The 15,187-nt window shown below is 39.2% G+C and overlaps 1 protein-coding gene across 2 annotated transcripts; it reads right to left on the reverse strand.

The window, feature by feature from the left end:
- Window positions 1-947: 947 nt before the first annotated feature.
- On the reverse strand, window positions 948-15,187 carry tspan7 (tetraspanin 7). Of its 2 annotated transcripts, none has more exons than XM_062999902.1 (9): window positions 15,140-15,187; window positions 14,230-14,505; window positions 11,114-11,302; window positions 8,556-8,630; window positions 8,378-8,473; window positions 5,363-5,518; window positions 5,148-5,231; window positions 3,279-3,356; window positions 948-1,400 (listed from the first exon to the last, which is right to left on the reverse strand). In XM_062999902.1, the coding sequence occupies exons 2-8, from the start codon at window positions 14,314-14,316 to the stop codon at window positions 3,288-3,290; spliced, it is 756 nt and encodes a 251-aa protein (XP_062855972.1). In that variant the 5' UTR covers window positions 14,317-14,505; window positions 15,140-15,187; the 3' UTR covers window positions 948-1,400; window positions 3,279-3,287. The 2 variants fall into 2 exon arrangements, with proteins under 2 accessions (XP_062855972.1, XP_062855971.1); XM_062999901.1 differs by having other exon boundaries at window positions 3,268-3,356; window positions 15,140-15,179.

The following is a 15,187-nucleotide window of genomic DNA, read 5'->3' on the forward strand; positions in this document are numbered from 1 at the left end:
AAGGAACCCACGCAGACACGGGGAGAACATGCAAACTCCACACAGAAAGGACCCAGAGCGCTCCACCTGGAGATTTAATTACCCTGATTGCATCCTCTATACTCATTCAACCCGTCACCGCTGACTGAGGACGCCTCTCAACTGACATACGCCCCCTCGGGCACGTAGTCAGTACAGACTGCATTTTTCACCTGCACGAGTCGAGTTCATACACTTGACGGGCACTGTGTATGGAGGGCCACACCCCCATCAGCATTATTCCTCAGCCCTGTGCAGGGCAAATCAGTCAGCCAGCAGGGGCCGCAGTCGCACCAGTTATGAGGACCTATGATCCGACTTTCTTACCCTCTGACCCTGAACAACAGCCAATCGTTGTTCATGCTGCCGCCCAGCCCAGTCGGAGAGGCAGAGCTGAGATTCGATACGATGTATTCGAAACCCCAACTCTGGTGCGCTAGCGTACTTTACCACTGCGCCACCTGAGCGACTGATCGGTGTATGTTAACCAATACAATTTTCTGTGAGACAAAATAGCTGTTGCAGCTGCAATTTTCATTGTTTACATTGTTAGCATTCAAAATGTGTTCTTTTTGAAATCAAGATATTCACAGTAAACTCGTGATCATGATGGACGCCAAGAATAACTTCACACAATCCAATAAAATAAGTTCATTTTTATCCTTTTTTTATTTTTTCCTCAAGTATTTTACATGCTGTTTTCACAATTGAACAATAACACTGAATTAATATTAACATGGAAAGATAAGCAGGCTACATGTTTTAAATGTAACTAATTCAAAAAGATATTACAATGAAATGTAATTAATAAAGAAGTCAGACTAGCAAGCGGTCTGAAACCTGTGGACAAAATGCCAGTGTTCCAGAGAAAAAAAAAAAAAAAAAAAAAAAAAAAAAAAAAAAAAAAAAAAAAAAAAAAAAAAAAAAACATAATAGAGAACTACAGAAATGATTCTGAAACAAGAATTCCTTTGAGTGAGGGGTCTCCATCATAGGAAGGAGTGAAAGGGAGTGCACATTTTTAAGAAACCACTCATTAAACCCTCGAAGCATACATTTATGACACATTAACTACTACGATACAATAAGGCAGCACAACTCGAATTATAATTTGTAGAGCTCGTCTGTATAAACAAGTGAAGGTCTACATATGCTCCAAACCTCTGTGAACGTACGTAATTACGTATACACACTACAAAATACATGTTTTTGCATCCCGAAATTGGATCCCTTATACAGCAAAATTCTGTCCCTTCTATTTAGTTTAACACTTAAAAAGGCAACTGAAGGATTTTCTAAAATGAACACAAATGTCCACAATACTAAAACTACTTGGCTTCCCTTTGTGTCAAATGTCATCCTGGGTGACCTGCAACTTTTTCCTATAAACAGACAAAAATGAAATCAAATCACATTGTTCAGATGAGAAGTCATTTTTAAATGTACAACCCCAAATCAGAAAAAGTTGGGACAGTATGGAAAACGCAAATAAAATAAAAATGCAGTGTTCCTTACATTTACTTTGACTTTTATTTGATTGCAGACAGTCTGAACCTGAGATATTTCATGTTTTGTCTGCTTATCTTCATTTCATTTATTAATAAACCTCCATTCCTGCATTTCAGGCCTTCAAAACATTCCAAAAAAAGTTGGGACAGGGGCAATTTAGAGCTAATGAGGTGAAAAAACTAAATAATGATGTGATTTTAAATAGATGATTATAATCATGGTTTGGTACAAAAGCAGCACCCAGGAAAGGCTGAGTCTTTGGAGGGGATTTGCATATTTCTCCCTCTACGGCGCATAATATCATTAAGTGATTCAAGGAAATGGGAGAGATTTTAGTACATAAAGGCCAAGGGCGCAAGCTTATGCTGAATGACCCTGATCTTCAAACAATACAGAGTTACATGCACAAATGCCACTTAAAACTTTACTGTGCAAAAAAGAAGACTTATGTTAACCATGCCCAGAAGCGGTGTTGACTTCTCTGGGCTCAGAGGCATCTAGGATGGACCATCACACAGTGGAAAGGTATTGTGGTCAGATGAATCAACATTCCAGGTCTTTTTTTTTTTTTTTTTAAATGGATGCTGTGTGTCTGGACCATCCAGACTGTTAACAGCAACAAGTCCAAAAGCCAGGGTCTGTCATGGTATGGGACTGTGTCAGTGCCCTTGGCAAAGGTAATTTACACTTCTGTGATGGCAGCAGTAATACAGAAAAGTACATTGAATTTTTTTTTCCCCCACACTTTTTCCCCCCAATTTTTATCCCTATTCTAGTCGTGTCCAATTACCCTGATTGTGTTCTCTATACTGGTTCGACCCTTCACTGACTGAGGACGCCTCCTTGCGCCCCCTCTGGCACGCAATCAGCACAGCCTGCATTTTTCACCTGCAAGAGTCGAGTTCATACACCGAGAGACACTGCGCACGGAGGGTCACACCCCCCTCAATGTTATTCCTCAGCCCTGCGCAGGCACCATCAGTGAACCAGCAGGGGCCGCAGTTGTACAGGTTATGAGGACCTATGCTCCGACTCGACCCCTTACCCTAAACAACAGCCAAACGGGTCCATTTCATACTGCCGCCCAACCCTAGAAACCCAATTCTGGTGAGCTAGCGTACTTTACCGCTGCGCCACCCGAGTGGCTAAGTACATTGAGATATAAGAGCAACATATGCTGCCTTCAAGACGTCATCTTTTCCAGGGACGCCCATGCATTTTTCAACAAGACGATGCAAAACCACATGCTGCACACATTACAAAAGTAATGTATAATATATACAATATAGAATGTGTGGAGAGTTTTGAAATGAAAAATGTGACAACGACGACCCCGTACTGTTGCACATCTTAAGACGTGTTTGCAGGAAGAATGGGACAAAATAAAAGCTGAAACACTAAATCACTTGGTATCCTCGGTGCCAAAAGGTGAAAAGGAATGGCAACATTATGAAGTGGTAAATGCTTTACTGTCCCAACTTTTTTTGGAATGTGTTGCAGGCCTAAAATGCAGGAATGAATGTTTATTAATAAATGAAATAAAGTTGACCAGACAACACATGAAATATCTCAGGTTCATCCTGTCTGCAATGACATAAAACTCAAAAGTAAATGTAAATGATTTGGGGTTGTAATAAACATTAGCCTACATCAAGATACAAACAGATCTATTGCGTTAGCATTATTGGTTTCAAGAAGGCCAACACATTCACAATAGAATAAAAGCATTTAAATACTTACAGAAACATTACCTGAGACTCCTAGACCATTTCATACTGATTGTTGGTGATATAACGGGACAAGCAGCAGGCCAAGAATACTCCAATAAGCTGTAACGCAAGACAAATAGCAGACGTGTTAAAAAACAACAACACACATTTAAGGTGTAAAATGAATAAAAGGTAGGGATGTAACGATACACTCTACCCATGATGCAATACAATTCACGATACTGGGTTCAGGATATGATTTTTTTCCTGATTTTTTTTTAAACAAAATGAAATTGAAGACAAATGATGACAAAGTTTCCTTTTATTATTTCGCTTAAAAAAAAAAAAAAATACTGTATTTGTGCTTATCTTATATTTATCTAAATAATGAATGTCCTTTTATTTCTGAGGTAGGTACAAAGTATGCCAAATAATGCTAAAATGAAATTTTAAAACAAATCCAACATTATATAAATAAATGAATAATACAAATAAAGTATCCTCACACAAATAAATTTGGCTTGAAAAATTCCCTACTTGGCAACTTTGTGAAGTGCCGTCAACCAGGCGAGATGAATAGCGCCAGTGCCCTCTGCTGTTTAAAGTGAATATCGATTCATCTTAAATGAATAATTGATTCGAATTGTGGCACGTGCACCGATTTTTAACTGTCTTGCGGTGCATGGTTATATCCCTAATAAAAGGTGTTAAATAAATAAAAGTACATGGACACCTGACCACGAACTTCTTTGCCATCCTATTTCAAAGCCACGACACTCAAGCAAGACAGAAGACAAGTTTGTGTGTGTCAATTTAGTGCCGGGGATAACAAAACCAGCCAACATGGTTTGAATGCTTAAACCGAGCTTGCTTTGCTGATTTAAGAATATACTTTTGCTTGGTAGGTTCTGGTCTAAATAATTATCCTGGTGAACTGGATTATTTAATGACACCTAGCTGTGCCAGAACACTCTTATTTTCTTATTTGTTCCTTTATTGCTTGAGTGTCAATATTTAGCTTTGGTAGTGGCTTACAGCTTACATGGAACAAAAGCACTGCTGCTCTTCTTTTTCAGAGAGCACCACTATATGTACATTTCTTTAGACTATGAGGGTTTTAAAAGCCTGTTAACACTGAAATTCAGTTACGACCGGACTAATTCTTTTAGACATGAGTTGGGTTAAACAGTGTGGTAAATAGTTAGGGTATCGCAATAGTAAGCTGTTTATAAACTAAGTGCTGTGAAAAACTGTGAATAAATTATCAATGTATAAATTGACATGTTGAGAATCTTTCATGCAGTATGGATAGAAGAGTTTGTGGTTGTGTCTTTTCAAAGCAACAGACCCACTCCACAGGGGGCTGCCTGTATTTTCCGTTTAGGCCAGTGTTTTATTGGACGCCTGTGCACCCCCTCCCACTTGTATAACCCAACCTCCAAGCAAACCTTTGGCCAAAATCTAACAATGGGTGCAGAGTACCCATCAGATAATCAAGATTATATTAGTCAAAATGCTAAAAATATCAGCGTTAATCTACTTAGACAGAGCATTGTACTAATAACATACACAAATCAACCATAATATTACAACCACCTCCTTGTTTCTACACTAACTGTCTATTTTATCAGCTCCACTTACCATATAGAAGCACTTTTTTTTTAAGAACAAGCCAGTAAAGTATTATGCTCCCGAAAGTTTGTCTATGTATAGTTTTTTTTGTTGCAGCCCTAATAAAATCACAACTGAGGACACCCAGAATATTAAAACAATGACAGTCAAAATTTTACAAAGTATCCAAAGTATTTTTGGTACCAATGAGTTAAACTACAGATAAATGCCTACCAGCAAGGCAGCTGCCCTCCGATCTTTAAGCCGAAGTTATGCACGCTTAATTCTAGAAATTCTTACCTGGAAAAATGCTATTCCAAATGATATCCCAGCAATGATTCCCAGATTAGCCTCCATTACAGTAGTCACCAGAGAGAAACAGCCCTGTGAAAGAACGAAAGCTCGTCTTAAACTCTGACCGTTAGTCTTTAAGCACATTTGATTTTAGAACAGCAATGCCTAGGTAGGGCATGGGTAATAATGTGATCTGCTCGGTGTTGAGGCACTAATCTTACCTGGTGGTACACCACCTTATCAGCCAGTGTGATGTTTTTAAGGTTTTCCGGGGTGCAATTATCCTGTGACATACAGCAGCTTGTGGGAATGCCGTTCTGCTTGAAGTAGTCTGTCTCTGTCCAGCTAGTGTAGTTATACACGCCACAGCACTTGAGCTATGTTGAAGAGGAAAACACCATTACTGGCATGCTCATTGGACTAACACAATCTACAGCAATGGATAAACATGATGACATAAATTTACTTATAAATTCTAATTGGTAAATATCAAGATAAACTGTTTTTACCTTTACAATTCTAGGATATTCCACAGCTTTTAATTTAATTACCCTCTCTTTACTTATAGGCATTTAAATTTGTACCATTAAAAAAGAAGCCATACAAATCTTAAGCGATTTAAATCCATTTTAATGATTAATTGTTCCCTATTGTAATAAAAAGTCTGGTAATAACCAATTACCCTGGTTATATCTTTCCGGCACTGCTGCAGACCCCTACCCTGGCCAAGGAGGGTGCTACCTAGTATATGCCCCTTCCAACTAGTGTGCAATTGCTAACAGTTTATTTTGAACTGCACAAGGGATGTTTACACAGGGATCGGGATCAGTATCACGCATACAGAGAGTCATGCTTTTCAGCATGATGAGGAATCCCCCCCGGCACTCCCACTCGGCAGATGTTAGTCATACACGTCTGCTGATAGCAAAGACAATTCAGTGTTCACCAAAATTTTATAACCATAACAGGCTGATCTGCAAGTCTGGAGCATTTGGATTTTGCCATGTGTATCAGAAAGCTCTGATTCCACTTGTTATATATATGGCAACAGCACAGTACATAAAATCATACAAACACCAGACAAGAGCTTTAGTTAATGATATTTATGCCTGGTTCATACTACACGACTTTTGCCCTGATTTTTGCTCGGCAACTGGTCAGCGATAGACTTGCTGGCTCACGAGCAACTCGGCGTTCGCTCTGCGATCGAAACTCAGCTCTCAATCGCCATGTGTGAACTACTCAACACTCAATCCACTCGAGCACTCGGCGACCAAAGCGAGATTTCTAGCATGTCAGATATCTAAATCTGAGTTGCCCGACTGGTAATGAGTGCTATGTCGAACAGCCAATGAGAACGCAAGATACGGGGTGAGGGGAAACGCAGGGGAGAAGTTGTAAAAAGGTGGCACAGGAGCATAATAGTTTATATCAGAATACATCGGCACACACACAAGTTTTACAGTATTTCTGACCTGATCGTTCTCTACAAAACAGAACATTGCAAAAAAATATTAATTAACCTCCAACTTACTACAGAACAATCCATGCTGCTCGTGTAGCCAAATCCACTCAGATTCATTTATTTTTCCTCTTTGTTTTTACGCTGCACAATCAGCGCACAAACTGTGATCGCTTGTTACTTGTTGATGTGCATTCTAAGACGTGGTATCATTTAACCCCTCGTCACTTCTCGCGTTGTTTTTATTGACAAAACGTATTTTGGGAGACCAGAGAAGCTCGCCTGTGATTCCAGTTGGTGATAGATAGTGTAGTGTGAAACCCTCTATCGCCGATCAGTCGTGTAGTGTGAAATACACACCAACTTGAAAGACTCCCGATTATAAGAGATCCAGTTGTGTAGTGTGAACTGTACAGCAACCTGACGACTTAGAAAGCCGTGTAATGTGAACGTGGCATAAAGTTGATGCTTTTCCCCAACTATAAACTGTCCTGTGTGCACTGTAGTCTTAGAGTTGTGTTCTAGCCTGACAGAAATTGACCCAAATGTTGTCTCCTTCTGCTGGAGCTTACCAGCCTTAAGATTGGATGTGTTGTGCATTTTGTTTGTTTGGATTTTAACACCAAGTTTAACACAAATCTGTGTCATTTTGTCAAGGGATGTTTGGTATTATGTTTGTGTCTGCTTTCTGTATCTTGTGATTTGTGCAAGAGAGGTCCTTCTTGCTTACCATGCTTGCCTCTCTGTCAGCACAAACAAGTCTGCCCATCCTTTTCTTTTGCAGTTTTCCCCAATTTTCCTCCCAATCTAGTCGTAGCCAATCACCCTTTTGCATTGTGCTTCTTCTCTACTGATGTTGATCTCCACCTTGACTGAGGAGAGCCGAGACTAACACACGCCCCCTCCGACACCTGCGCAGTAGCCGACAGCATCTTTTCACCTGCACGAGGCGAGTTCATATGCAGATCAGCTTTGTGGACAGAAAGCCACAGCCTGATCAACGCATTATCCCTTGTCTTTGTGCAGGCGCCACCATCAGCCAGCAGAGGTCGAATTGCATCAGTTATGAGGAACCCTTCTCCAGCACCCACTTGAACAACAGCCAATCGTTGTTCGTGTAGGCGCCCAGCCTGCCGAACGGCAGAGCTGAGATTTTAACCGACGAGTTCGCGATGTCAGCTCTGGTGTGCTAGCATGTTTTAATGCTGCACCATGCCCATTCTTTTTTAACCTCTTAACAAGTTTTTGCACCACTCTGTGATTTTCATGCACACATCTAGAGTTTACACAGTCTCATATTTTACATTAACATAAACTAAAAATCCTGACCAGTTTCTGTATGATCATGTGTTGCACTGCTGAGTGCTTGTTTAAAAATAATTCAAGCGCATACAATCTAGGAATACCAAAACCTGTAGGTGATGCCATACCAGGCCTAAATTTTGACATGGAATAAAGAATTGGTGCAAAAGCCATCTACAGGCTTTTTAGCAGACTCCTTTAAGTGACTTACATTACCGTTACAGTATACAGTCTGACAATTGAGGGTTAAGGACCTTGCTCAAGGGCCCAACAGCTGCAACCTGGCAGTGGTGGGGCTTGAACCAGCGACTTCCTAATTACTAGTCCAGTACCTTAACCGCTAGGCTACGGCTTGCCTTGAACATGAGTATGTGTGATAAAACACTTATATAAATTAGGATTATTTATCCATTTTTGTAGCTTTTTAACGAATCTTCTGCTGATATATAAAAGACTCTTTCAAAATGCTTACACTTATCTGGATGGAATCCACAGCTTGGCTTTTACCACCGGTAGAGTTGTAGGTTCTCTCAGCATTCCAATAGGCATCTTTAAGAACTGCTTTGATCTATGAGACAATATGATTATTAGTACAATATTTATTTATTTTTTGATACTAGATGAGTAGCTACTGATAACAGATACATCACCTCATGTCTGAAAACAAAGCCTGAAATGCCTGCGATGAGTTCAGCTAAGAACACGAGAGTCAGGAACATGGCATACTGCAAAACACCAAAAACAGAAGTATGAATGGAAATGTTGTATTAGCCACTTTACGTTCTAAATGTGAATAAAACGTGCACAAAGTTGCAGTGCAGATTTTAAACAACCATTTTATTTTTAAAAGAAAAACAGTTGTCCAACCACTGGTCCCACATTTAATGCATTTGCCTCTTTAGATACACAACCAATAAACCAAATTGCAGTGACATTTGGATAGAATTGGACTACACACATCCAACTGTTAGCCATGTAAAATCTAAGCATTTCATAACTGATGAAAAGATGAATTCTGTTCAGTACCAAAACATCCTGAAAAAAGAATGCCCTGTAAATATTCAGTAATATAAAGCTTATGTGAAACTGAGTAACGCAACAAGACAACAACTCAAAGTAGAAAAACAAGTCTGGCTCTTTTTGAATCTAAAATCAAGTCTTGACTTAAATCTTATCGAGATGCTGTGGAAGTACCTTAAATGGTCTGTTTATGCTCAAAAGCCTTCGATTGTGTCCAAATTGAAGCAACTTAGCCAAGAAAACTGTGCCAGTTTTTTCATAGTGATTAAAAACTCCCCAGTTCTGTTTCAGTTGTTGCAGCTAAAGTTGGCAAAACCACCTTACTGTATAGGTGGGTATGGGTTAAGGCAGCGTTTCCCAAAGTGTGGGGCATGACTGTGGTGGCACGTCTGACTGGCGGAGAAATTAAGCACGGAACCAATGTTTTAACGTTGAAATCTTTTTCACAGTGGACAATAGCAAACTGTGTTTTCAGGTCTGAAGTATTCATTCTGACAGAGAGTCTAGATCAAGGGTGCCCAATACATCGATCACACAGTAGCTGGTAGATCACGCTTCACTGAAACAGGTCAGCATGACTAACATGAAATGTGGCCACAGTTTGTTTAACTTGTGGTTTGTTACCATAACTACGCCTCAGCCCGCCTAAAGCACCGCTAATCTAGAACGTTTTCTGATGGAGAAATTTAAACCTACAATCTGACATTTATATGAAGTCGAGGGCCTCTGCTGGACAATTTGGAACTTCCACATATTTGACAGCTTTTTCGGATCAACCTATTTGTGTGAATCGACCTTTTACCACATAAAAATAATGAAATCTAAATATGGGTCCACCCTTACTGATGAACACCTGAAAAACTTATTGAGAATCAGCAGCTCCTGTCCAGATACATATACCTGACTGATACTGTTCAGAGCAAATAATCAGAATAAGGTCAGTGTGAAATTTCAGTCACTTGCACTGTAAAGCTGAACATCAATACAGGAACTGAGATTTTCATCTTCCAAAGGGGGGAGTGACAGAAAAAGTTTGAGAACCACTGGATTAAAGGGATTATCTATCTATCTATCTATCTATCTATCTATCTATCTATCTATCTATCTATCTATCTATCTATCTATCTATCTATCTATCTATCTATCTATCTATCTAATCGAGCTATTCGAGCTACCCCCCCCCCCCCCCCCCCCCAACACAGGGCCAGCTGGTGTTCAACAGCTTCCCAACAAAATGATCATTTGCTGTATTTTGAGTCTATTCAATTTACATATTTGAAATATTAAGTACACTAGATATATATATATAAAAAAATCTATTAAATTGCACAGATTACAGGTAACATTAAAGGTGGAAATACATCTGAAATAATCACAAAAACCTGCCATTTTAACAGAGGTGTAGACATTATATATACAAACAAAATAATTCACAAAGGGGCAAGGGTGGCACGGTGGCTCAGTGGGTAGCACTGTCGCCTCACAGCAAGAAGGTCCTGGGTTCGATCCCCAGGTGGGGCAGTCTGGGTCCTTTCTGTGCTCTCTCTTTCTCCCCATGTCTGCGTGGGTTTTCCTCCGGGAGCTTCGGTTTCCTCCCACAGTCCAAAAACATGCAATCAAGTTAACTGGAGACACTATAGGTGGATGGGTGTGTGTGTGTCTGCCGTGCGATGGACTGGCGCCCCGTTCAGGGTGATACTGTGTGCCTTGCGCCCATTGTAAAGCTTGGATAAACTCTAGCAACCACCCCCGACCCTAATTGGATAAGTGGTTAAGACAGTGAGTGACAAAGTGGCAGATACTATTTCTAAGCACTGCATTACACCTTTGCCTGCATGGAGCCAGTAAGAGGGATATAACAACAGAGCCTGGCAACCACGATGCAACTTCATATTGTCCACAAAAACAAATAAAAAATGCTGTATTGAAGTATTTAGATACCATAATGACGTCAATGTTTAAGCTTAAAAGTAAAATATATGCTGTAAAATAACGAGTTAAATGACACCTTATGGCCAAAAGTATGTGGACGCCTGATCATGAGCTTGTAGGACATTTCATTTAATACCTGTTAGCAATGGATAATTCACTTATGTGTGTGTCCATATACTTTAGGCCATATTGTGCAAAAGTATATTTTCTAGAAAAAATTCTAAATAAAGCATTTTAATAATATATTACAGCTTACCAGTTTCAGCATCCAGGGGCTACCACGACAGGTAGCAAAGCAGCCAAACAAGCCAAAGATGACGATAATGGCACCAGTGCCAATGAGGACATATGGTGCATTGGTGCTCTTTTCTGAGGCCAGTGACAGATAGGCTTCCAGACTAACCTTTCCCCAGACGCCCACTGCCAACAGGATCACCCCTGTGAACTAAAATAAACAGAAACAATGAAGTAACAACATGTATGACGGCACCCTTATATGTATAAATCTTGTAGTAAAGCTATACTAAGTGACAGACTGATCTCTATGCAGGTCTCTAGCATAGAGTCATACTATTTGTGAAGTACCAACAAATGTCATATGTCTAAACCATGTGCATGTTAAATGTTCTACTAAATAAATATAGCACATTTTTAAATTACAGACAGAACACGAACACAAAGATATTCTAAAAATACTAGCATTTGAAAATACATATGCAGATAACGGAGTGTTGTTTATTGTACGTTTATCACAGTGCCCTACAGTGACCATGCTGTGTAAGAAAATAACAGCAGTATATTAACATTTCTTCATTCAGGAAGCCAATTTCTCATGCTGATATTACTGTGCTTACATTTAGTTTAATGCATTTGGTTTCTGCAGTGTTTTTATTATATGCACTCAAATAATAAAACAGCCAGCTTCATCCAAGTCTATAATCAAATCACTGGCATGGTAAACTTAGTTTGAATAACTATTCCCTAAGGTGGAAATCGTATTTATTAACAAAACTCAGTTTGCATCTATTAATGTAGGTAAATCAAATTTAATGAAAACAGGTATTAAGATAAGCAAAGCTTCATCCTCTCTGTTGCCAACGTTAAAAAAAATTGTTACTAAATTATACAGTAGATCGATCAGCCATAACATTAAAACCACCTACTTGTTTCTACACTCACTGTCCATTTTATCAGCTCCACTTACAATACAGGAGCACTTTGTAGTTCTACAATTACTGACTGTAGTCCATCTGTTTCTCTGCATGCTTTTTTAGCCTCCTTTCATGCTGTTCTTCAATGGTCAGAACCCCCACAGGACCACTACGGAGCAGATATTATTTGGGTGGTGAATCATGCTCAGCACTGCAGTGACACTGACATGGTGCTGGTATGAGTGGATAAGACACCTCACTGTCACTGCTGGACTGAGCAGCCAACCACCAACCAAAAATATCCAGCCAACAGTCCTGTGACCACTGATGAAGATCTAGAAGATGACCAACTAAAACAGCAGCAATAGATGAGCGATCATCTCTGACTTTACATCTGGTAGGAGTGTCTAATAGAGTGGATAGTGAGTGGACACGGTATTTAAAAACTCCAGCAGCACTGCTGTGTCTGATCCACTCATAGAACACACACTAATGATCCATCACCTAAATAATACATTTACATTTTTACATTTACATTTTCTGCATTTAGCAGACGCTCTTATCCAGAGCGACTTACAGAAGTGCTTCCATAATAAACATTTAATTTCTCAAGTTTTAGTAAACAACAGTCAAAGAACACGAATCTGCTGAAACCTCTTAGAACCAAAGTGTTTTGTTTTTTTTTGGAAATGGAAAAAAATGTTAGTAAATGGGTACAAGTCAGCTTAAGTGTTTAGTAAAAAGGTGGGTTTTTAATCGTTTTTTAAGGACAGCAAGAGACTCAGATGTTCGGACAGACAGAGGAAGTTCGTTCCACCACTTGGGTGCTAGAACAGAGAAGAGCCTTGATGCTTGTCTTCCTTTAGTCCTGGGTGGAGGCTCAAGTCGAGCGAGACTAGTGGCTCGGAGGTTGCGCGGTACAGAGCAGGGTTTGATTAGGCCTCGAAGGTAGCTTGGGGCTGGTCCATTTTTGGCTTTGTAGGCGAGCATCAGTGTTTTAAACTGAATGCGTGCAGCTACAGGAAGCCAGTGAAAAGAACACAGCAGTGGGGTGATGTGGCAGTGTTTGGGCTGGTTAAAAAACAGACGGGCAGCTGCTCTGTAGTGGTCCTGGGAGAGTCCTGACCATTGTAGAACAACATGAAAAGGGGATAAAGCATGCAGAGAAACAGATGGACTACAGTCAGTAATTGTAGAACTACAAAGTGCTTCTATATGTAAAGTGAAGCTGATAAAATGGACAATGTGTGTAAAAACAAGGAGGTGGTTTTAATGTATTGGTGTATGTTTAGATTTACTTTGCTAAAATTGGAGGACTGTAAAATAATACTAATGCATTTTATAACCCACCAAAATCAAACAGTAATTAAAACTTTAATCAAACAAAAAAATCAATGAAACATTAAAACAAACTTAGAAAAATATAGAAACTCGTTTATTTTAGTCAAGGCATATGTGATGATGGCCAGACTTTCTTTCTGTAACAAAAACACTTAAAATGTAGTAGAAAAATAGTGAGAAAGAAGAGGCCTGATTCCATGTGCGCCTGTTTGTTTATCTACGTGACTGCGCCATTATCAGCCCAGTTTACTGCAAAGAGCAATAAATACAAAGAACTGCTGTCCTGGACTTTGAAACCATAACAGCCACGTTTGATATTGGCCATTTGTATTTAAATAACTAAATATATAACTATACATTGACGTGGATTAACTTGTTTCTTTGCACTACGCAAACAAATCTGGAAAATAACTAAAACACTAGTGGTGCAGAGCTGAAGCACACAAAAGAAGCATTGTTTATGTAGTTTTCTACCAAAACGTGATTGCAGACTGTTTGTTTAGCAAAAAAATATATATTAAATCGATTATTTTGTAATATATTAAGACACACACTACAAACACCACCTGTTGGCTACCATTACTTTGTTAGCAAAAAGACAAACACAAAGACTGAACCGTTATCAGCAACTAGATAAGTTTCACACCAGGAAGCACAGTTTAATACAAATTAAACTGTCCTACAAAATAAATAAGAGTTTTGAGATGTATTACATTCATCTTATTCGAATTTATAATCATTTAAAAGGCAGCCGGTCAAACAGCTGTTCCCCCTCCACGTATGTCGCTAACACTGCTCTGCTCATTGTGTCGCTCTAACTATGCTAAGCTAACCAAGCTAACTGTTTCACGTACTCACAATAAGTATAAAAACAACTAACCCAAAATATCAGACTGTAGGAAATGAGAAAGGTCTTCAGGCATGTTATGACAGGTTTAGTTTGCAGTCTTCTAGACGGAGGAGACATTTTTTTTTTGTTGGTAAATCGAGGCGTGCAGCAGCAGACGCAGCCGGGTTGATGCTCGGAGGAGGAGGAGAACAAACTTAAGGATTTTCCTGCTGGAAAACTTTTATTCCCCTCGACGGCTGGGGGGAAGGAAGGAAATGTCGTCGAGAGACTCGCGTTACTTTCCGTCGAGTAAATCTCTCACCTTGACTGATAAAGAGAAGAAAGTTACGAATTTGGTGACTTAACTACACTTAGTTGGGTATTTTTAGGTTAATGGGTTAAAACATTTTCTCTATCCATTGTTATCAATAACATGACCAAGGTTGGACGAATCAGAATCAGATGTATTGGCCAAGTATGTGGATACACATAAGGAATTTGGTTCCTGCTGATGGTATCTCTCTAGTATAAATGGGTGATTCTTCAATTGCGGGCTCTTTTTACCATCTTAACTTTTGAAAAATAAAATTAGTAATAATTTAGTTTTAATTATGTCAAGATAATGCTTACATGCTTTAGAGCAAAGACTTAATGATGGCCACAATTGAATTTTAATATTTCATATTCATCTGCGAAGTGGCATAGCAAAATGTCATTATGTGTTGGTAATGACGTGTTGCGGTAATGACAATTTTTACTTTTTTTAAAGAAAAAAACTAGCTAGGCCATGGATTTGCTAAAACTAGTCAACAGCTAGTACAAGATACACTTTAAATACATATAAATAATGTGTAAATTTCTTTTTTTTTTTTGGTAAAGTACTGCCATATTGATGTAAATGGTAATGACGCTGAATAAATATACTCTATGATCAGGAGGAATACATGATTAAATTACTCACATTTCCAGACATTAAAATGTCAATCTTCTCTCATGGCTGGCATGTGCT

This window comes from Trichomycterus rosablanca, chromosome 8 (assembly GCF_030014385.1).
Source record: "Trichomycterus rosablanca isolate fTriRos1 chromosome 8, fTriRos1.hap1, whole genome shotgun sequence".
Taxonomy (NCBI): Eukaryota; Metazoa; Chordata; class Actinopteri; order Siluriformes; family Trichomycteridae; genus Trichomycterus; species Trichomycterus rosablanca.

What these genes read in the sequence shown, in the direction of transcription:
- tspan7 (XM_062999902.1), bottom strand. Translation starts at nt 14,316, where the DNA reads ATGTCTCCTCCGTCTAGAAGACTGCAAACTAAACCTGTCATAACATGC. An exon ending in CCTACAGTCTGATATTTTGG is followed by an intron (nt 11,303 to 14,229) that starts GTTAGTTGTTTT and finishes TGTTTATTTTAG; the next exon opens with TTCACAGGGGTGATCCTGTT. An exon ending in TTGGAATAGCATTTTTCCAG is followed by an intron (nt 3,357 to 5,147) that starts GTAAGAATTTCT and finishes CTTGCGTTACAG; the next exon opens with CTTATTGGAGTATTCTTGGC.